This window comes from Laccaria bicolor, genomic scaffold (assembly GCF_000143565.1).
Source record: "Laccaria bicolor S238N-H82 LACBIscaffold_36 genomic scaffold, whole genome shotgun sequence".
In the NCBI taxonomy this organism is placed as follows: domain Eukaryota; kingdom Fungi; phylum Basidiomycota; class Agaricomycetes; order Agaricales; family Hydnangiaceae; genus Laccaria; species Laccaria bicolor.
In genome coordinates, this window is record NW_001889907.1 from 434,659 (window position 1) to 456,212 (window position 21,554).

General features: G+C 49.8%; 9 protein-coding genes across 9 annotated transcripts; 2 read left to right on the forward strand and 7 right to left on the reverse strand.

Moving 5' to 3' along the window:
• Positions 1-202: 202 nt before the first annotated feature.
• On the reverse strand, positions 203-2,979 carry LACBIDRAFT_331858 (uncharacterized protein; the record flags this gene model as incomplete). The annotated part of the gene is made up of 8 exons (XM_001886272.1): positions 203-806; positions 864-1,188; positions 1,233-1,496; positions 1,546-1,607; positions 1,641-1,775; positions 1,886-1,929; positions 2,169-2,211; positions 2,921-2,979. The coding sequence occupies 8 exons, from the start codon at positions 2,977-2,979 to the stop codon at positions 203-205; spliced, it is 1,536 nt and encodes a 511-aa protein (XP_001886307.1).
• Positions 2,980-3,576: 597 nt separating this feature from the next.
• Positions 3,577-4,843, reverse strand: LACBIDRAFT_331859 (uncharacterized protein; the record flags this gene model as incomplete). Its single annotated transcript, XM_001886273.1, has 3 exons — positions 3,577-4,377; positions 4,569-4,610; positions 4,739-4,843. The coding sequence occupies 3 exons, from the start codon at positions 4,841-4,843 to the stop codon at positions 3,577-3,579; spliced, it is 948 nt and encodes a 315-aa protein (XP_001886308.1).
• Positions 4,844-4,868: 25 nt separating this feature from the next.
• On the forward strand, positions 4,869-5,797 carry LACBIDRAFT_307711 (uncharacterized protein). Its single transcript, XM_001886192.1, is given in 5 exon segments — positions 4,869-5,024; positions 5,036-5,101; positions 5,111-5,188; positions 5,242-5,598; positions 5,677-5,797. The coding sequence occupies 2 exon segments, from the start codon at positions 5,172-5,174 to the stop codon at positions 5,498-5,500; spliced, it is 276 nt and encodes a 91-aa protein (XP_001886227.1). The 5' UTR covers positions 4,869-5,024; positions 5,036-5,101; positions 5,111-5,171; the 3' UTR covers positions 5,501-5,598; positions 5,677-5,797.
• Positions 5,798-6,132: 335 nt separating this feature from the next.
• On the reverse strand, positions 6,133-7,082 carry LACBIDRAFT_307712 (uncharacterized protein; the record flags this gene model as incomplete). Its single annotated transcript, XM_001886274.1, has 2 exons — positions 6,133-6,283; positions 6,340-7,082. The coding sequence occupies 2 exons, from the start codon at positions 7,080-7,082 to the stop codon at positions 6,133-6,135; spliced, it is 894 nt and encodes a 297-aa protein (XP_001886309.1).
• A 755-nt stretch (positions 7,083-7,837) lies between these two features.
• LACBIDRAFT_295338 (uncharacterized protein) lies at positions 7,838-8,647 on the reverse strand (the record flags this gene model as incomplete). Its single annotated transcript, XM_001886275.1, has 2 exons — positions 7,838-8,490; positions 8,561-8,647. 2 exons carry the CDS (start codon positions 8,645-8,647, stop codon positions 8,032-8,034), a joined length of 546 nt encoding a protein of 181 aa, XP_001886310.1. The 3' UTR covers positions 7,838-8,031.
• Positions 8,648-9,030: 383 nt separating this feature from the next.
• LACBIDRAFT_307715 (uncharacterized protein) lies at positions 9,031-9,873 on the reverse strand. Its single transcript, XM_001886276.1, has 2 exons — positions 9,814-9,873; positions 9,031-9,617 (listed from the first exon to the last, which is right to left on the reverse strand). The coding sequence occupies exons 1-2, from the start codon at positions 9,862-9,864 to the stop codon at positions 9,318-9,320; spliced, it is 351 nt and encodes a 116-aa protein (XP_001886311.1). The 5' UTR covers positions 9,865-9,873; the 3' UTR covers positions 9,031-9,317.
• Positions 9,874-11,139: 1,266 nt separating this feature from the next.
• Positions 11,140-11,686, reverse strand: LACBIDRAFT_307716 (uncharacterized protein; the record flags this gene model as incomplete). The annotated part of the gene is made up of 1 exon (XM_001886277.1): positions 11,140-11,686. One exon carries the CDS (start codon positions 11,684-11,686, stop codon positions 11,237-11,239), a length of 450 nt encoding a protein of 149 aa, XP_001886312.1. The 3' UTR covers positions 11,140-11,236.
• A 753-nt stretch (positions 11,687-12,439) lies between these two features.
• On the reverse strand, positions 12,440-14,076 carry LACBIDRAFT_307717 (uncharacterized protein; the record flags this gene model as incomplete). Its single annotated transcript, XM_001886278.1, has 6 exons — positions 12,440-13,342; positions 13,393-13,468; positions 13,531-13,591; positions 13,647-13,786; positions 13,845-13,933; positions 13,987-14,076. The coding sequence occupies 6 exons, from the start codon at positions 14,074-14,076 to the stop codon at positions 12,440-12,442; spliced, it is 1,359 nt and encodes a 452-aa protein (XP_001886313.1).
• Positions 14,077-15,920: 1,844 nt separating this feature from the next.
• On the forward strand, positions 15,921-21,320 carry LACBIDRAFT_331864 (uncharacterized protein; the record flags this gene model as incomplete). Its single annotated transcript, XM_001886193.1, is given in 5 exon segments — positions 15,921-16,353; positions 16,401-16,935; positions 16,982-21,072; positions 21,092-21,213; positions 21,264-21,320. 5 exon segments carry the CDS (start codon positions 15,921-15,923, stop codon positions 21,318-21,320), a joined length of 5,238 nt encoding a protein of 1,745 aa, XP_001886228.1.
• Between the last annotated feature and the right edge of the window lie 234 nt (positions 21,321-21,554).

The following is a 21,554-nucleotide window of genomic DNA, read 5'->3' on the forward strand; positions in this document are numbered from 1 at the left end:
AATTTGTAGTATAAACAGTTGCCAGAGAGGAGCAAATTGTTCTTTTCTTGGCAACGAGTTAACCTCTCCTACATCCTACATGCTAATTTACAAATACAAGAACCACGTATTCCCGGCGCGTCAAATGCCAAACTCATATAATACATACATCGTGGAATTCATTATCGTCAATGTCATGCGACGAACCTCGTGACATTTTCATTTATTTCGGTGGCGGGGTGACCTGAGAAGACGTCCTAGAATTGGAACCACTTTGACGCATGAGAGGAACTATGTGGGATCCGGCATCCCCGCTTATCACGTCTCCCTCGACGAAATTAGAATTGTGAAAAAGCGGCAGCGCAGCCCCTGGAGCCATAATTGAATCAGAGGGGGTGTTTCCGCCGGAAAAAGGTGGTGGTAACTGATCTAGTGACGGGGTCGGCGGAAGCGACGCAGGGGGTATATCCGCATAGGACAAAGTTCGCGATGGAGCGTGCAGCGAATGCGGACCGAGGTGACTAGAAAATGGGGTGGAAGCGCCAGTGGTAGGAGATGAGAGCGCGGCACCATATGTTGGCGGCGGCACGCTAGGAACCACGATCTCCCTTTGTGTTTGGTCCATTGGGTCATGGGGGAAAAACCTTTCCACGAAGTTTGATGGGCCTATCATCTCTGGCCTTAAACTGCGCTCGAGGCGGTCGCGGAGAGCGCTTTTCTTTCGTCGTCTGATAATGCTGAAGGCGAGGCCAAGGAAGAGAAGGGCCAATACGCCGACACTCCCGCCGACCGCCCCTCCGAATGTTGCAATATTGTTGTTGTTTTTCCTGGACGAAGAAAAAAATTAGTGGGTAAGGCGCGGAAGGGTTTGACGTAGGACCTACGGTCGTGCAGAAGAGGCGGCTTGTGTTTGTTCTATTGGCGCAGAAGCGTTGTTTGTGGAATTTGTTGTCGTATACACCAGATAATCAAACAAGAAGGCTGATCCTAGGCCTATTTCTACGGTGAGAGCGTGGGGGCCCTCTGTTAGGCCTTCTTCTTTGAATACAGAAACGTTCGAACGGAAGCCTGTGCCACCTTGTGTTCCCGTTGACACAAAATTCGGATATAATGTTTGATCCAGGGTAAATGAGAGGTTCATCGTAGTCGGAGCCATCGTCGAGTTTGACGCTGCAAGCGGCTGGATACCGAATAGATATACAGCAGAGCCTGAGGCAAGTTAGAGCAAGGAGAGAAGAAGTCATGCCACGGACCACTAAAATCATACTTAAGAGTCACTTCTAAATCGCCCAGTCCCACATCGTCGGCGGCTTTTGGGACACCTGTAGGCTGAGAGAGGGATGGTGCGGATGCGACAGCATTGGGATACGGCGGTAGGAGGTGAAGCCCTTCATGATATGAGTTGATGACTGAAGGACTCAGACAAACTGTGCAATTTTCTGATGTCGAGTACCATGCGTCAGCCGGCGAATATACTATAGATGGGTCGATATCGTCGATCGTGACGTTCCATTGTGCTGCAACCATGCTATGCCCGTTTAACCAGCAGTACAGTAAAATTGTAACCTCCAGCCGAGTGATGCGCGGCCTGAGCCCGGCCGCTAGTTGCGCACTTGTCGGATGTCATTCTATGCATGCAAAGATAAATAAACCAGACTCACAACATGACTAACGAGCTCGAGGAAGAAGAGGGAAACAGAAGAGGGAAAACGCTCTCCTCAATGTCCTGAACCCAGTATGTTGCGAAACAGGCTGATCTTGGGTAATCAATGACGTGGGCGCCGTGAGAGAAGCACCTGAGCAAAGGAATTAAGAAGATAGATCGCAGCTATCCGTCTGTTCGCCAAACCTGTTGTGGTATGAATCGATCGTCAATCTCTCCGGCTGAGGAGTGGCGAGTACTTACCGGAGGTCGTGGAACAATCGTGGGAGATTTCCAGTCAACCAATTCTGTATGTACGTCGATTCATCAGTTTTCGACAGCTGCCGTCCACTGGCTTCGCTTTCGGTGACATTGTGGTACTTATGATCGAAGTGCGGTCTGGCTGGTCAGTGATAGTCACATGACTTATGTAAATTACTAAGCTGTAAATTCAAATTTGACCTTCAAAAAGTCGACGACCTTGCGACGACCATAGGTACGCGTTTGCTAAGCCTGCGGATGATTCGCCTCCTTTCATGCCACTCACAGCTTGATTACTACCAGTCTTCCCAAGGCCTAGGGATTGTGAGCTGGAATCTTCTTGTCTCACTCATTCTACCAACAGGTTTATTCTCCTCCACAACTTTCATAACAACGCGATGCACTTCATAACAGTTGAACTCTAAATTTCAGCCGTTTACCTTTCTATCAGGTCTCTATGGCCGGTTCAGTATGGGAACTTCCTGTGCGGTTGAAACTTGTTGACAACAGCCTTAACACCTTATTCACCCCGTTCCTGTGTTTGCCACGCATTCAAGCTCTTGGTGATCAAGTAGGCACTGCAAAGGTTCTCAAGTGAAATACACCTGAAATCCTCAATCTCGGGTTGAATTCTGGGGGAGAATTTGTCGAACCTTCAGGTGCGAAGAACCCTATTCTTGTTCCGAGTTCGAACCAACTAACTTCAAGCATTCAGCAGGCGAAGTTCACTTCGCTGGCGCCTACTGGCACATTTGTAGATAACCGTGCCTGAACATTTGCCAGTGCAGGCCAGTGGCCCGGTGGCATGTTATAAGGCTTGGCGTGAAGGCGATGTCCTTTCGAAACACTACCTTAGCGCGAATTCCTTTGCCACGAGCTTGCTTGATAATGCAAAGGACTCGCATAACATGAGGCCGTTCCCCTTTTGCTGACCCAGCATGGACCGAATGAAGTTTTCGCTTTTCGTGTCACTGCTGTCGCTTGCCCAGGCATACATTATTGACGACCGTGACTCCTTGATATCTTATTCAAACTCACCTGCGTGGCGGCGATTTTCCGACCCGGCTGCTTACGGGGGAACAACGTGAGCTCCGCATTGTTGTCGCCGTCTTTTCTGATCTACCCTTATCACTTTCTATAGCACAGGTAGGGCTGTTTTTATAGGCTCCAATTTTTGTTACGACCCTTTTGCGCACAGGTAGCACATGCTTGACATTGCAGAATTGTCAATTTAGTTTAAAATTCTTGGGTACGCTTCTTCAGTGTCAAGTCGAAAACACATACCAGATGTCAAACATTATTTGTAGGGTCTGGAGTCAGCCTCACGGGATCTATCATAACCTTGGACCCAATACCTCTGGTAGCCACGGTTACGATAGACGGTTTAGCGATGGGAAGCATCTCAATCCCCGACAAGAGCCCCGCGGCCTTTGTCTACAGCTACCAACAGTTGGCTTATGGTTTTCATACCATGCGAGTGGTGTTTTTATCGAACAACGAAACCAGTAACTACTTTCGCCTTGACTATGTGACAGTGAACGAGACCACGCCCACCCCAACACCAGTGCACACACCGTCGAGAACCATCAACTCCATTTTTTCAACATCCACAGAGACGTCTGCGAATCACCCAGTAATCTTACTCCAACAGATCCGACAGATCTCGAAGTAGGTAGCCCATTTTGTCCTCAGCTTCAAATTTCACGATTATCATTCTTGACATCCAGGAAGACGTCCTCAACGTCCACAAAGACATCGTCAACCTCTAAGAAGATGACTCCTACGTCCGTGAAGACATCTTCCACTTCTAAAAAGACGTCTTCCACATCCGCAAAGTCATCGTCAACATCCAAGAAAACGTCCACAAAGACATCTTCGACTTCTAGGAAAACGTCTTCCACATCCGCAAAGCCGTTGGCCGCGTCCTCAAAGACGTCTTCGACATCAAAGAAACCGTCCTCTACGTCCACAAAGACATCCTCCACTGTTAAGAAGACGTCTTCCACGTCCGTAAAGACGTCGTCAACGTCCAAGAAAACATCTTTGACGTCCACGAAGATAGCTTCAACATCCAAAAAAACGTCCTCAACGACCGTGAAGACGTCGACCACTACAACTGCAACTAAAACCTCCACTGCCATCACGACTGCAACTATGACTGCGACTAAATCCGCAACTACGACTGCAACTAGATCTGCAACTTTGACTGCAACTACGACTGCAACTAGATCTGCAACTTTGACTGCAACTACGACTGCAACTAGATCTGCGACTACGACTGCGACCACATCTTCAACGAGGACGGCAACTACTACTGCAACCACTACTGCAATAACCACTTCAACTGCGAATGCAACTTTGACCGAAACTACGACCGCAACTACGACCGCGACTACGGATGCGGTTATGGAGGACACCACCGATGCAACTACGACGGCAACCTCACTTCCACAAGTCTTACCGGTCTCGAAGTGAGTGGCCCATTTTGTCCTGCTCTTATAACTTCACGGCTATACACAAAGAGATACCCAGGGGCGCTGTAGTCGGTGGAGTCATAGGGGGTGTAGTGCTCCTAATTCTCGCAGGTCTCTTGTCGCTCGTCGTCTTGAGATGGCGACGACAACGACGAGCCAGCATCAACCAGCCGTTACCAGATACTAGCACCGGGAAAATGGCAGCTACTCACACCGAACGATTGCAGACACCAACACGGAACAATTACCCGATACTAACACAGGCCCATTACCAGATACTCGTCATCTAGTGTGAGAGTTGGGCACTTTGCGATCACAAAGGGAAAGGTCAGAGGTCCGGAAGATATCGTTCAGCTCGAACCCCGTCTGTCTCATTACACACCGTTGCTCGTTGAAAACGCTTATGCACGCTTGTTTCTTTTCGGTTCATCTTAATCGAGGTTCTCCTTTTCCCAGCAGCATTCCCGAACGATCTAGCCGCGTCCATGTCCAGGTAGAAACGTGGGTCTTCCAAATCGTGCATTCACAATAAGCTCGATTTCACCCTTCTCGCTACTCTTTTTCCACCCCTCGCCTTCCACCGAGTCCCAATCCGCCGAGGCCTCTGATTATGGCCCTCAAGACTCCGGACTGCATCGAATTTGTTCAAGCCCCTGACGAAGACAAAAGCAGTGGCACGATTATTGTATCGTTGAACGCCGCTATGCATTGAATTGATTAATTTATAGAACAAATGCTGAACGCAAATTAGGCGTTAAAGGTCGACTGACGTCATCAGGGTTTCTATTGTTTTCCATGAAATTTCTCGGTGACATATGGAATGCCTTGTGAAGTGAGTAGTTCCCGAACGTTGGCTTTTATTGTTATATGTTCATCATCTAGCAGATTCCGGCGCAGGAACGCTTTGACAATAAGACTCCGACAGTTTGTATTTAGATATCTAATCCGAGTCCTCCGGAGCACTAGATTCAAGGTAAATGTCGAGTTTAAAAGGGAGCACCATAAAACGACAGATATCCAGGCTGCTCCGCGTCGTACTAAATATCTTTTGAACTCACTGTTCTTCACATCCTCCCGAAATTTCTCTTATGGATTCCTTTGCCACCCTCGCCATCTTCTTCGCCTCCGTCTCCGGCTCCAGTGATATCCCAACCAATGCCGATGACGGTGGCAGCGGGAACAACGCGTACTGCGTCGTTGCTTGAGAGTTTTATCCGTCCACAATGCGGGATAACGACTCATGTATGTTCATCACCGTTTTTCAAGGACACTCATCTAATTCAATACTCTCCACATTAGAATTATGCCCTAGTTCGACGACATTCAATGACTCGTTCAATGATTTCAATCATCACACCTCATTCACCTCAGCCATCGTTCACACAACAAACACTTTGATTCATTCGGGATTCAACTTTTGATTTCTTATTTGACGTTGGAAGGATTCGTTAGCCACGCATCGCGCGTGCTTCATAATATCATTATCTGGGTTTTGTTAGCACTGCACTGTTGTTTCGTTTTTTTTACCGCACTCGTAGGATTTGAAGAATATTGCATATGTGTTTGTTCATTTTGTGCTCATGAAATAATACCAACACAAGACTATATCTGCCTCAGTTACGAAAATACGAATACACTTTTTGTGTGCTTGAAGTGCTAGGCATGGATCCACTGGATACTAATTGAAACTTAATTTACTTTAGATAGAGCTCGAGCCATAACGGAAATCTTTCAGAGTCTAAGAATAACGGAAAATCCCACTAACAATTTTGGGCCTCAAACGACTGATCCTGCCAAAGAAACCAAAGACCTTGGATGCGCTTGATCAATGTCAATGGGAAGCCCTGCCTCCCTCCAAGCCTCGTATCCACCAATCATGTCTGTTGCGTTAAGCAACCCGAGCTGTTGCAGAGAATATGCTGCCAAGCTAGAATTGAAGAATGTAATTAAATCGTCATCATCATCGAATCCCAACAGCCTCACCTCGACGCGTAGCCTTCCTGACAAAATACAATTATTCTTAGATCGAACCTATCTGCGATGGCGAGCCGAGAGTCTGCCCTGGGATCGAACCTCCACTCCAGAACATTGCGTTCAATAATGAGGGATCCGTATATCCCACCTTGCATCTCCCGTTGAGCAGCGGTGCGTATGTCGACCAGAAACGTCGGCGCGTTGACTTTACTTTCTCGAAGTTCGTCAAAAGCTTGCATTGGCGTTATCCGCTCAAGTTTTGAGCGAGCCTCTGTGAGGATTTGACCTATTCTCCTCGATCCTGGAGGCGGAAGAAGTGGATCAACCGGCTCCCGAGCCGACTTGCGTACCACATCCCAGAGCGCCGCTTCGTCGTACATTGATGCGCCGATATCGCTGATAGTCGCGACCCATTGATTTCCTTCATTGAAAGACGTGATTATTCTCCCTATAAATTTAGAACTTGCGAGAAGCTGTGCGCGATGGACGTAGTCCTCCGATGACCCACGGATGATCAGGGTGTTAGGGATAGAGCTGATGGACTGCGCCGTGCTAGCTACTGCAAAAAGATGCGGATTTGAGTTCAGCATGAGTTGACGCGATATTTCACTGGTGACCGCTCGGATGAAGTCCTCGTCGTCGTTTGTTGACATGGTCAGCGAAACGCCGACTCGCACGCCTGTTTGAAAAAAGTAAGTGTCGATGAAATTAACCGACGTGTGTGATCGGAAATGTGAGGGAAGTCCCACCATCGAGACTCTCGGCTTTGTTGATAATGCGCACGGCTAGCCCTAGCGCGACTTCATGACGAACATCTGCGAGCGTGCGTCGCCTAGGGGTGGAAATCGCAAGTGCGGCGCCTCCTTTCGCAGATGCTGGATCGGTTGTGCTTGGCGATTCTGAGCGGCTTGTGAATGTCGAAGAGCGTATGCCCCGATACCCTATCATTTTTGTTTTCCGCAAGTTCTATTGCAAAATATTAGATTGCTTGGTCAAGGAAAGAGCTCGGGAGAGAACAGGGTAGAAGCCAAAAGTTGTTTGTGTTTGTACGCCGACTCCAGTAAACCGGTGTCAAGCACCGAAGTTCCTGCAGAAGTATAGTAAATAATTGTGGTACAGAGATGTATGGACTTTATACGTTGGGCCTCCACTTTTAGTTTTAGATACAAAAGTTGTCCATCGACATCAGTGCCCGGACGCGAAGTTCCTGACCTCAATTGATCGAGTTGTCAAACATTTCTTTCGAACTGCGACAGCCTGTCAAAAGAGTGAATGCACGCAGGCTGCGGGAGTTACGGTGTCTGGTATTGAGAGATAAGGCCTGGAAGATAAAAATATACGTGCAAGGAATCAAAGCTTGGGCGGATCTTCTCTAACAACAGCTGTCACTCCCCGAACAATTGCCAAATGTCCATTTGGATGAAGGTAGTAGGCATTTTGAAGTTTCGACAACGAGCTACGTTCCAACTTTAGCATAACGATGTGGGCAGCACCTCAACATGGTAATGAGCGGAAACTCTACCAATCCAATTTTCAAAAAACCTGGAGGATATACAATACGAAATGGTGATAAGGATTTGATAAAATGATTAAATAATGTGAAAACGCAGTCTGTCCAGTCTGTCCCCTCCCAACCTGCTCGCAATCATGCACGCGGAGCGTAACAATAAGGATGAGCATGCCACCTCCAAGTCTCGATCATCATTTGCCTTGGCCTTGGCCTTGCGTCGTTGTTTGGACAGGCTGAGTAATGCTGATGACGGTAGGTAGGCCGGTGCTGACCACGGTGGGCAATGCCGTGGCTTGAGGATTTGAACCCGACGACGAGACTGGTGAGCCTCCCTCCTGGGTAGCACCAGCAGCACCCGTTTGACTTGTACCCTGTGGGTTATGAGTAGAGGATGTTGTAACTGGCAACACTGAGGTCTTATGCTTCTTCGACCCGCCAACAGCACCACCCACAACCGCCGCAATGATCACCACAGCTGCCACCACAGCGATGATTATGACGCCCTTCTTCGTACGGTAGAATGGGGTTGGGGCTGGAGTGATGCTGACTTCCCGCGAGGGCAATTGGGCCTCGACGTCGCGTACGTTGCGTGGTGGTGGGGTTACTGATGGAGTGACCTTCTCCTGCAGGAGATCGGGGTTATACCCTCCCTAGAAGGACATTCGAGCAGCATGAGCACACAATTGTCATGAGAACACAGGGTGTTCAATTGAATCGCACCTGGATTTGCTTCTTCGTCGCCGCTGGCGCCGCTGCCAGCAGAGTTTCGTCATACGTGGCCTGGTGCCCTTGTGTTGATGAAGGCATGGTTGAAAACCAGTTTTAACGCCGCCTGAGCGTGAGGAAGAGGAGGGAAGGATGAGATAAAAGCTTTGGCGCTGGGAAGCGGGGGTGGACAGCCTCACGATGGCTTGCGGGCTGCATGATATTTGTGCACTTTTTGGTAATGGTCAGGCACCGTCAACCCATGATGGATGTCAATTCACACGCGGCTGCACCCTCAATTTTATTTGGCACCAAATAGTCAGGACTCAGCTTTGCTTCAAATTTTCTTACAAGAACCAGTTCAACGTCAGGATTAAGGCGAGTCTCGTATTTTGTCGCGATTTTAGCCTTATCATGCTAACTTTCAAAAATTTAAAGATCAAAGACAAGCTTTACTGTATGTGCCCGGACAAAGCACCCAAAATGATGAATGTACGTCGTATTCAACCCCTATGTAGCTTTGCAGATTGACAACAGAGTCAGCAGAACAGCAGCAGAACATATAGTACAGAAAACAGCATGATAAATGGCAAGACATTCCTCGATGGTCAAACGGAATCCATTCAATCATCGTGATGGGAGGTTATCTTCGTTGCCAACCAGAAACCCCGAAGACCCGAAAGAAAAAGACAACATAAAACCCAGGTAAATTGTTCACGAAATACGAAGGCGCCAAAGTAGCACGACTCTCCGAGCACGATGGATTCCCCGGCTAGGAAGGGGAAATCGTGGATGTGACCGTAGTTGACGAAGCTGTCGTTTGCGTATGGAACGGTGATGTCGTCGCACTGGGCGGGCCCTCATTTTTCTCACTCTTCCTCGCCGCTCTCCCTCCCACTACCCCTCCTACCACCGCACCGATCACCGCCAGAACCACCAGTCCAATAAGCGCTATTCCGCTTTTCGTCTGCCAGAATGGCGATAACCTCGACGACATGGCCAATCTTTGTTCATACGGTCGACCGGTATTGCGAGACCTGCTTGCATAGCGCAAATGTGGACCATAATTAGGCTGTTCGTTTCGGTACGAAGCAGGGAGTAGAGAGGATGAGGGTATAGGAGTAGATATCGCGTATTTGTGTTGGTTGTTGTGGCGTATGGTTATCGTCGAAAGGGGAGCCAAGGAGTGTGATGAAAAACCAATTCCATCGTGAGCGGCCTTCTTACTAACCGAGTAGGAATAGTGCTAACTGAAGGAGTCCGCTTACCTCTATGGACTCGGGATCAGGTTCTTCATTCGCAGCCCGCGACGATACCATGAGGGGGGGTATAAGGAGGCTGACGGTAGTTGGGCAGAAGGAAGATGGACCGGCAACAAGACTAACTGAATTTATTTATTGCAGCGTGTGCAAGGTTTGGGGGTTTGGACCCTGAAGCAGGGCACCTCTATAATGAGTAATGGACCCCCTATCGGTGCACCTACCTTTGCTTCGGGCTTAAATCGCCCCACGCCCTTCTTGGACAAGTGGTAGCGAAGGAGTCTAAGAGAAGACTAGATCAAAGAAATCAACGTGTTCGACTCAATAATCGGTGGATTTAAAAGATACGGCTGCAGTTAACAGTTCCCTCGAATCAAAATACCTTCCCGCGATACTTCAATGGACGTACTTAATTCCTTCAGGCATGGATGAAAACAGGCCGCTCATTGACGTCGAAAAGCGGGGAGAGTTGTAAAAAGGTCACCTTGTGGTAACCTGAATCACAGGCGGCGGAACTTTTACGTCGGTGAATTGTGAAGAAGAGATTATCCGAAGCTCGAAGATGCTGCAAATTTTTAGGGCGTTGAGGAAGTAAAGGAGGATTATTTACAAGTTCCATGCCCGTAGTATGTAATCCTTTTCTTAGTTTCTCGGGGGGCGCCAAAAGATACGGCAACCATCGGCAACCGTGAACGATTGACAAGTCGATGTGAATCTATGTGGATGCGGTCAGTTAGCTGTCACTGCAAGTCGCGCTCTTTTAATTTTGAAGCTTGAAACGGACTTTAGAGAGGAATAAGCTGGTCGCGTGGACGACAAACAAGCCTGCGCCATATCAGAAATTCCGGAGCAGCCTCCAGGCAAGCCCAGCCTTCGAAAGACAAAGCAATAGAAGTTACCTGAGAAGAACCATAAGTACTTGTGTGTAGGGCACGCGATGTGTTTCCGCTATATCCGCCGTTACGGTCATCTGAATGAATGAGACCAGCGAGTCTCGAGGAGGGAAGCCTTGGGTTTGGGTTTGGACGTCGGCAGATCGTGGATATGTACTTCCTGCCAACAGCCGTTGCGAGGGGCAGCAAGGGAAATCCCTGTGCCTAATCTGATCTTCGTTTTCGCCATCCCTGGAACTTGAGCAAAGGAGGCATTATTCCCCACCAAGAACTTTGTCGGTGTTGTAGATTATGCCTTAGCGTCGCCGCAATTATGGCAGTCGAAAGCTCTCTTGAATTTTAAAAAATCATGATCAACGACCACAGAAAGAAAAAGGACTTAGCTGGCCCACGCCCACAAGCTGCTTCATCATTGATAAACAAATCCCTTAGACCCCAAGCATCGGGAATGTCAGCTCTGATAATATTTTGAAGGTTGATGACACATCACTGTTACAAAAGTTCTTTCTTGGAAAATTCATTGTCCTGCTTTTCGGGATTCAAGAGAACCATCCTTTTGGCTGATCCACCTCTTCATCCTTCAACTCCCCATCTCTCTTCTTCCTAAGAATTTCTAATATCCCCTTCACACCTTCCACATCCCCGACACTTGCCTTCCCATCATTCCAGTCCACGACTATAGGCCATTTCAGAGCGTTCGAGTTCTTCTGTCCTAACTCAACAATTCCTGAAACCGTATCTGGACGCTCCGTTGCTGATGGGTGAGTAGAGAGAAACACCAACGACGGTGAAGCGGCTTTGGACGGAAGGTAAGACAAGATTGTCTTTAATTGATCCGTCGTCGGAGTCGACTCTATCACTTCGAGATTGAACTCGAGTGGAGGCGCAGAGGGTTTGTCTGCTGGGAATGGGCCCGAAACGGAGGCTCGAAGGATGTTCAAGGCCTTGATGGACGGGGGCGACGACGGGTGATGGCTGGAGGTTGTCATGAGGTCATTAGTCTTACGTACCCGGCTGGGCCTGAGCTTTCAACTGCTTACAAGATAGAGATCTCGGGCTGTAAATCGTTCAGATATCACGCTTATTGTGAATTTGAAGGGCACATTCACTGACCAGCTTTCTCTTGAAGGAGTTGAACATTTTGCCAAGGTCACGGTTCTGGTCAAGAAGTAATTTGTTTGGCTCGGAGGAGTTTGGCAAGCATGAGCCAAAAATAGTTTTGCACCCGTTGGTTGATGACCAACAAGCTCCTCAAACAGTGGACAATCGGGCACTTGAGCAAATTCATTGACAGATTGTTCGACGAACAAATAATTTTTGCTTATTGTTTGAACTGGAGACAGATATTGTGAACAAATCCTTTAATTGAATTGAAATAAAGGATCTGTCCTCAGTATCTATCAGATACACAAACAATACTAAGCAAAAATGATTCATTTGTCCTAGGATACGTCCTGCACTTCGCTCAGGTGCCCGATACATCCTTGTTTCAGGTGAAGTCACTTGACTCTTGAGCGGCGAGCCATCCATCATTCAAATGCTTATCATAGTACGACCTGAAACGATGGACAGCGGCTGCAGGGGTAACGGAATAATTAAGTACACAGATTGTCAACACCGAGGAAGATTGGAACTGCGGAGTAGAAGAGGTGGGAGTAAATTACTTATCAGGACACCCATCGCAAAAAGGCTAATTTATTCAACACAATGTCCATCCTCTTTGGAACGGTCGTCCGTGTAGGTCACCAGTTTCGCTGGCCACCTCCAGCAATTGTATAATGAGGTGGCGGGCTCTCCGTAGTCATGTTATCGCGTTCGTTATCTCTATGACCGCTCGTACTCGCCAGCCTAACCTGGGAGTCATCATCATTGGTTATGATCAATCGTGACTGCCCTTCTTTCGTATTTGGAGGAGGGGAAGCGTTCGCCGACGTAGAACGCAAAACGGCTGCAACCTCTTGTGCAAGCGACTGTATATCAATACCCGCAGCTGCTCCTCGATCTGACCGCGAAGAAGTTGAGGCGACGTCTGACGAATCAACGTTCCGGGGCGTTTCGATTGCGCTCAAACTTCCATTCTGCTGGACATGACCTTGCATAGCCAGTGTCCCGCTCCGGCCAGCGACCGGCCGACGGACGGGAACAAGGGGGTTAGAATTTCTGCTGTCAAATTGTCGCATGGGCATCAAGGGTGATGACGTTGAAGCTATAGCCGACATGTTTCCATCAGATTCAAGGCGGTGGACTGTGTTCAAGCTCTTGGATGGTGACAGCGTGCCAGGATCGTCGGCGGTCATGGTGGTGTATGGGCGCTCCCTGTACTGATACCCAAGCTCTTGCGTGACCATGGGCGAGGGCTCACGCCTTACCGGTGTGCGGTTACCATTGCTATAGGTGCGCCAACAGATGGCAAGGAGGACAATGAGAATTATGCCCCCCATCACACCGCCTACCGCGCCGCCGACTATAACTCCGACATTCTTCGAGGAAGATGACTTTGAAGTCGGGGTTGGAGTGGTTGAACTCGTGGTAGATGCAGATACTGTGACAGTGACAGAGCTTGCTGGTGGACTGGTGAAGGGCGGAGTGCTGGGAGCTGCTGTTGCAAAAGCCCCTGATCCTTGGAGTGCTACTGTGAAGACAGGCTGGGAATTTCGTGTTATTCGGGATGTGTGAGAGAGGGCTGCTCGCTTACTGCGGGTGTGCCTGAGACTGCCTTCGCAGCGGCCTGGAATTGCTGGAACATCGAAATGCTAGGCGTATTTATCACACTGCAAATCGATGGGATGATTAGGCGAGGAGAGATATTGAAGCAAGGAGTGGAGCTGCTCACCCAACCATCCCAGCAGCGCAATGAGACTGTGGTCTTGTTACTTGACAAAAGTACCATATGGCTAATGTATAATTAGGGCGCTGTGAATACAATCCCGGAACCCAAGGGAGACGTACGAGCGCTGACGTTGGTGATCTGCAAAGTCCATGTGGGTGGTGGTATCGCTGTATTGTTTGTCCCAGCCCCGCCACTGTTGAATCCGCCGGGAAGGGCAACGCAAGGGTTTTCGAATGTGCTTTGGGTAACTGTGTGAACGCTGGCTATACAGTGTCAAGCGAAGGAGTGAGAGAAAGATAACTATATCATTTGCTTACGCTCCAGAAAAAACGAAGATGACGGTATCGTTCAGTTGGACTGAGAGTGTCGCGGGGTCGAAGAAGCTGCCTTGCAGACCTGTGGTCACCTATATCCAGTCATCAGCTCAATCTGCCACGCCTATGGTCTGAAATTCCGTACCGTATGGCTAGTCTGCCCCACAACGCAGAGAAAGAAAAGCGCCGGTGCCAAGATGACCCTTGTCGCAGACAGCTTGGCGAGAACCATCATGGTACAATGCTTGGCCTTCGACGTTGAGGGAAGGTTCGAGGGGTGTGAAGCCGCCGGGGGGATGGTGTGCTTAAGTTTCATAATCATTCCTTGAGAAACCTGCTGTCAGCTGTCAATCGGGATTCGGTGCGGACTCAAACCAGAACAAACGAGCCGTCCGAGCGGCGCTATAAAAAGGCTACGCACCAGATGTTGACAATAACCACCACCGGATCAAACCTTCGGCATGAACATGAGGAGTAGTTTCACCTCCGCTTGAAAGCAAGTCTCTTCTAAATGGTCTCGCAGCCTTAGACGGAATTGTGAAGTTGACAAGGCGAGGCTGATCCGACGCTTGTTTGAATGTTTATCGCGTCGTCCTCGGCCCAGGTCTGCAAGCGCATTGACAACAATCGCACCTTGGTTTCCGTCTTCAAACCTTGCCGGAGGGCCCAGAGGGGCAACCAAGCTTGAACATTATTCCGTTCTCCACTCCTCCAGGACTAGAGAGCGAAGGGAGAATAAAATCCGTTCACTGTTGTAAACCACCCACGCAATTCCCATCCTGTTGATCGCAACATCTCGAAGTTGCATAGTGGTGTTGATGTAGAGTGAGGAGAAAATCGAACTCGTTTATCGTCGCTCAACTTCCGCGCGATTCGGCCGCAGCACATTTTTTGTCCCATTCTGACGAGATAGTTCACGGATAATCGCCACCCGCGTCCTTGGCACGCTGCTTCCGATGGTCTATGCTCAAATAGTCGCGGCCTAGCAAGAGAAAATATCCGGCCAGCAACACAAGATGATCCTGAAGCGTTTCGTTCAGAGAGTCGATGTTGTTCTGGCAAGATGGGAGGGTTTCAAGGAATGGCGTTGGACTGCGGAGCCTTGCATATCGAGGTTTCTTGAGCACGAAGGGGAATGGACATCCCTAAGTGTTTCTTGGGGCATCCAGAACCTTGCCCCAAGCAGGTTGGGGCGGTTGAGAAGTGCGATGGTGAGCCCAACGCACGCAACTATAGTTGTGGGTTGGCAATACTCTCGGAGGGCAATGATGATCTCGATTACAGAGTCAAGCGATCAGAAGGCAAGGTTGAGGACCTCGAGGTGGAAATGGGGAGGTGTGTAGTCTTGCGGGAGCGCTCGTCCTCTAAGAAAACACAAGTAGTGGCTTTTCGTGAGTTCTTACGACCCAGGTGCTGAATGGTATTTAAAGAAATGCACCCACCCACAATAGAAAGCCTAATCTATCCACGGTCTTGGTTCACCGTGCAAGGGTGGTATTTTTAGAAACGCTCACGATAATAATAACACTGGAGACCGGAATTTTGAGTTTCATCTTCGCTGTTTGGGCAGACCAGACTTGCGTTGTATGTTTTGAGTCTCTTCGGATCGTGGAATATTAAGCGTCTGGCTCTGGGGAATTCTTCAATTTCTTGCCGCGAAATTTGTTGTTGATGTCATGCCAATCGGACCGCATGCCATGTTTGTAAACTTTGCAATGGGCGCTCAGAGGTTGTCAAAAAATAGTCAACGTATTCTAATTGACGCCCCGGCTCTATAAAAACGTATTCAGCTTAGCAGGAGTGTAGCAAACCTCAATAGAGCAGGGAATGACGGATGAGGGCAAGAGCAAGAAGATCAAGCAAATGAAATAAAACTCCGACATCGGGCACGTGGCGTTGGTTCTTGATTTACGACGGCGACAACGAACATCCCCCCTCCCCTCCCTCACCGCTCTTTCCTCTCAAACGATCCAGGGAGCAATATTGGATCCCTGACGACCTCTGTGAGTACTAATACTGGAAAGATCCGTCCTTTCTGAACGGAAATTCAGCTTTTATTAATTTCATCAAGAACACGCCATGCCCTCGTTCCTGTCCAAGGTTTTCGGACGTAAAAAGGACGACAAGGACAGTTCACCACGTTCCCCAGGTCAGGTCGATCTTCTAGGTGGAAAATTTGAGGCGGTATCCCCCACAGTCTCGCCCAGTGCTCTCGACTTTCCAGATTACTCTGGCAAGACTAACGGACATGGGAAGGAGAAGGCAGACTCTCCCTTTGGGCTTTTTAAAGTCAAATCGCGTCCCTCCTCTCCAGAAACGAAACATAAGAAGCTTGACGATCTCCCTCATCTTTCCCTGAACCTCACGGTGGCAAAGCAGGATACATCTTCCCGCATATTTAGGGCGGAATCACTAGGTTTATTAACGGACGCGGTTATTGGTGAGAGGCGGTTGACCCCAGTAGAAGCCCTTGTGTTGGTGAAAGCATGCTCGCATGCCATCACTCTCCATGGTACGAGTTGGTCGTTGATCCGTCGTCATGCATCTCATTTTATTCAGGTCTCGAAACCCTTGGCATCATGCACCCTCACTGGTACTCTGCATCTCCCGATGTTCAACGCAGGCTAATCTCGTTGTTCATCCTCTCTTTATCCTCGCACTCCCCCTCCCCCTCTCCATTTGCATCTGAAGTTAATTCTACGCGGTCCTCTCACGACGTTGCAGCCGTCCTTCGATGGGGGCTTCGCCACCTCAAGTTGGAGGGGAATACTTTCGGAACCGATGAAGGCTGGTACAAGTCGTTTTTTGACGAGGAGCGTGCGGCGGACTATCCAATCAGCGCCTTTACAGACAAATTGGTTCCTAAACTTCCTAAAGCCCACCTTGAGCTGCTGACTGCCACTCTCGAAGTTCTATCTTCCCTGGCTGCACATGCCGAGGCGAATGGCACATCTGGTAGCAAGCTCTCAAAGTTGTTTGGGCTTTGGCTCCTAACTGCACAACGGGTGGAAGGGAATGATGATTGGCTGACCTTCTACGAACGCTGGGAACGTACTGGTCGCATGCTTGAACATCTATTCTTTGCTCGCATCAGGTGTGTTCCCATTTTCACCCTAATTTCCGTCGTCTAATCAGCACAGAGATGAATCTGTTGATCAACGCATGCCCATTCGTCTGCTCGAACTCATTCGTCAGTATCCCTACACAAAGGGTTTGTCATCCCCGACTACGGATCTCCAACTATTACCACGACCGCGATTTACCACGCGGCTTTACGACGCACTCTTTGTCCGAATCGAGACTGAGCTTCCCAGCGAGAAGTTCAGGCCCCAATCTAGGATTCACCCCTTGCAACTCGTCGCCGATGCCTTTTCCATTACAGTTGACGAAGGGGAGTACATAGGCCTATGGGAGAAGATTATTACAGCTTCCAAGAATGGGAGCAATCCCTCGCCTCTGAGCACTGTTTTGGCTGACGAGACTATCCGCTTCCTTTCCCTTGTACCCAGGACGGATCTCAAGGCGGAGAAGGAATTCAACTCTCCAACGATCAGCCTCATCTCGCCTTCCTCCTCAACAAGAAGGCGCTCTTTCTTATTTGACGATCAAGGGAAATCGCCCGTTGCCAATGGAAATCCTACTAACGGCCATGCGAAGCCCATTACGGATCCATCCCCTCTCTCCCCGGCCAGCAGCACCGATTGGTTCCAGTTCTCTTCTTCTGGATTCGTTGATGTCAGCCCAAGAAGTCCGCTCGCTTCCACCCTCTTTGACCAGGATGTCGAGAAGACAACCCCAGCACCCTCCGCTCCCCCGTCCAGGAAACCCAGTAACAAACGAACCAGAGCGACACCGGTCTCGCCTGCAAGTCCTGGGAGGAAGAGTTTGGATGTCCCACGGTCCTCAATCACAGAGTCCCCTGAGTCCCCTCCTGCAGTGCCCAAAGAAGTACGGATAGAAGAGCCCCCTAAGCTTTTGTCTAAAGCTGCTTTGGTAAAGTTGGTCCAAGTTGACGAGGCGTTCGTCGATTTCTGGAGCGACGCCCTTCTCGATCCAATCTCAGCTACATGGCCTGCTTTCGTGATTTGCAAGCTCAAGCAGTCTCTCGTCCCTGAGCTGATCTATGGCACTGAGGAGAAGAAGACTCTACAATGGCTGGTGCTCGAACAAGCATATCAACTCAAGCCACCCCCCATCCCTGTCTCCCCTTCCGCTGACGAACCAGTCCAAAGGAGATCCGCCTCTCCCACGCAATCCGTCAACGGGAAGAGACGATTCAGCTTCTGGTCCACCTCTCGAACTTCAACCTCGTCCATCAGCTCACTCAAGAACAGGAGTAAGCAGCAGGATAAAGGCCCGAAGGTTGGCGAGATGGGCGAGGTCCTCGAGGAAGAAGATCCAAAGGAGAAACAGAAGCGGGAGTCGACGGTTCGGGTCAGGGTTCCATCACCTAAGCCGAAAAAGTCGGTCGACATTGCGAGGAAACCGGTCCCTCCAATTGGGGATGTCGTTGCTTCCACGAAGGAGGCACAGGTGCCAAAGGAGGCCAAGGATAATGGAGAGGGCAATGTGAGGATCGTCGCTCCTGTTGCTGTTGCCGCTGTAGCAGCAGGCGTTTTGGGTGTTGCTGCCGGTTCCCTCGAGGCTGCACAGACGAAAGAGACAGGGGACTCTGCCGAAGTAGCTCACGTTGAGGAAGCTTCAGCTGACGACGTCCCTGCTGTTGAAGTCATTGGGCCCGCCTTAACTAACGCACAAACTGACGTCGTCGAAACCAATGGCGATGTTGTATCATCAGAAGCTGAGCAAACCCCAGCCAACGATGAATCCTCACCTTCGGCTGCCCCGATCGTTGCCGCACCTGTTGACAACGCTAATCCTGTTGAAGAGGTCGTTGAGGAATCTAAGACTGATCTAGTAGCTCCAGTTGTTCAAGAACCTGCTTCGTCTGAGGAAGTTGCACAACCTACTGTTGCGCTTGAAGAAACTTCGACACCTCTGGAGGAAGCAGCCGCTGTGGAGGAGACATCTGTTGTGGAGGAGACATCTGTTGTGGAACAAGTTTCTACCTTAGAGGCGGCTGCAACTGAGGAGGCTCCCATCGTGGAAGAAGCACCTATTGTCGAGGAGACTCCCATTGTCGAGAAAGCACCTCTTGTGGAGGAAGCTCCCGTCGTCGAGGAAGCTCTCATTGCACAGGAAGCTCCGGTTGTGGAGGAAGCCCTTGTTGTGGATGAAGCACTTGCCGTGGAGGAAGAACCCGCTGTGGAGGAAGTCCTCGTTGCAGAGGAAGTTCCTGTTGTGTCGGAAGCACCTGTGGAAGAAGCAGCTGTTGTGGAAGAGGCAGCTGTTGTGGAGAAAGTTTCCATTATCGAGGAAGCTCCCGTGGTGGAGGAAACTCCTATTGTGGAGGCGCCAGCTGTCGAGGCTCCTGCCATTGAAGAGGCGACTGCGGCTGAGGAAGATGTTATTGAGGTTTCTCTTGCCGAAGAGGCACCTGCCGCCACGAAAGAACCTTCTATTGACTCCCTCCCGGTTGTTGAAGAGGTGGTAGAGGAGAAAGCGGTTGAAGCTCGTTCCGCCGAAGATGTCCCCGTCGTTCAGGCGGAACCTGTTGTTACGGATACCCCAGCTGCAGAAGAAACCTCAGTCGTGGAACTACCATCGGCTGACGTTGACGGAACTCCAGTTATTCCATCAGCGCCAGCCAAAGACTCAGCTGATGTCCAGGAGGCGGTCACTGCTGAAGAGCAAGCTACCATTGAAGAGCCGACTGCAGTTGAGACACCTGCCGTCGAAGAGACCATTGTTGTGGAAGCATCCCCCGTTATTGAGAGTGATGCTGTTCTGGAGGAACCAGCTGTCGTTGAGGAATCTGCTGCCGTTGAGGAACCAGTGGTGGTTGAGAAACCAGCCATTGCCGAGAAGTCGATCATTGCCGAGGAATCGTCTACTGCTGAGCCAACACTCGTTGAAGAACCAGCCGTTTTTAAGGCGGCCACCATTGAGGAACCAACCATCACTAGCGAACCAGCCGTTGTCGAGGAACCGGCTGTTGAGGAACCAGCCGCCGTTGAGGAGCCAACAGTCGAGCAACAGGCCATCGCTGGTGAACCAGCAGTTGTCGAGGAATCAACAACCGAGGAATCAGTCCTTCCTCAGGAGAAATCGGCCGCTATTGACCAGCCAGTTGAAGCACCAACACCCCCAGATGCAGAACCAACAGTACCCCTCGAGGCAGGAGAAGAAACGCCCATTGAGACTTTTGCACCGGCTGAGACTTCAGCACCTGCCGAAGAACCATTACTCGTTGAGGAGACAGTTGTTGTGGAGGATGCAACCCCCATCGAGGAACCAGTCCCCGTCCAGGAAGAAGCCGTAGAGGATCCTGCCTGCATGGAGGTACAAGCTGTAGTGGATGAACAAACACCCCACGTTGAGGACGCAGCTATTGCCGCTGTGCCAACATTGGAGGAAGAATCCCCAGTCAATGAAACGCCCGCTTCGGAAGCGACTGTCGTCGTGGAGGAAACCCTTGTCGCTGATGCACCACCCGTCGCTGACGGAACCTCTGTTGATGATGCGCCAGTGGAAGAGGAATCAACAATTGAGGAGCCCGCTGTCATTGACGCACCAGTTATCGAGGAAGTGCCTGTTGTTTCGGAAGTGCCCATTTTGAACGTTGAGGAAGCAGTCCCCGCCAACGACCTGAGTGATAAAGACATTTCCGAACCGCTTCCAGAACCTGCTGCTGAGGAAACCTCGGTTTCTGATGAGGTCACCGCTGAACCCACCAAAGAAACCATCGCAGCCGAAGAGCCTCTTGCGGATGTCTCCGACGTATCTGATGCTGTTGCGACTGATGTTCCTCACGCCCAAGACGAAGAGGGAGTACACGAAATTGCCGAGCCCATTTTAGCACCAGTTGTCGAGGTTGAGGCGCAGGCCACAGACTCCGTGGTCGAGGATTTACCAACAGAACAGTCTGAGGATCTGACAGTGAAGGCTGAAGAGACACCGGCCGCTCCTGAGATCGTCGATCTTTTGGAGTCAACACTTGGACCTGAGGTTGCGATAAATGAACCTGTAGCTTTGGATTCCGTCGTTGAGGATAGGCCCACGGTTGAGGATGTGGCAGCCGACGATACAGTCACAGCCGGTAACGGCCATCCTGCGAATGGAAATGGCCATCATGTTGCAGACGATGTGGATGTAAAGGTGTCTGTTGAAGGTACGTTGCCCTTTATTAGAATCTTGGATTCCATCGCTGATTCGTGACAAACAGAGCCAGTTGTTGACCCTCCCGCGGACGCGCCCTCCTCCGATGATGCTTAATGATCCTGATACAACCATGGTGTTGTCTACACTCCTGGTAAGTTGTCGCTCATCAATGCTTCTACAGCGATCTTATCATCAACACAGACCTACGTTCCTTTTTATCTCACAGGTCATCAATGTCAACTTCCTCCCAGTCTCTAATGGACGACGAGAAATACCCTTAATTAACCACGAGTCTCCATACGTTCATGATGCTTCGCTCTCCTTCTTTTAAAGATCTATCTCCATCGTTTTCCTAATTCTATCACTCATGCCTACCTATTAACCAGCTGCAGTCTATTCTTTTTCGTTTTAGTCACATGTATTCTCTCTCCTCATTGTTCGGCATCATGACCTGCATTCTCACTCATTTCGGATTATCATTTCGCTCTCTTC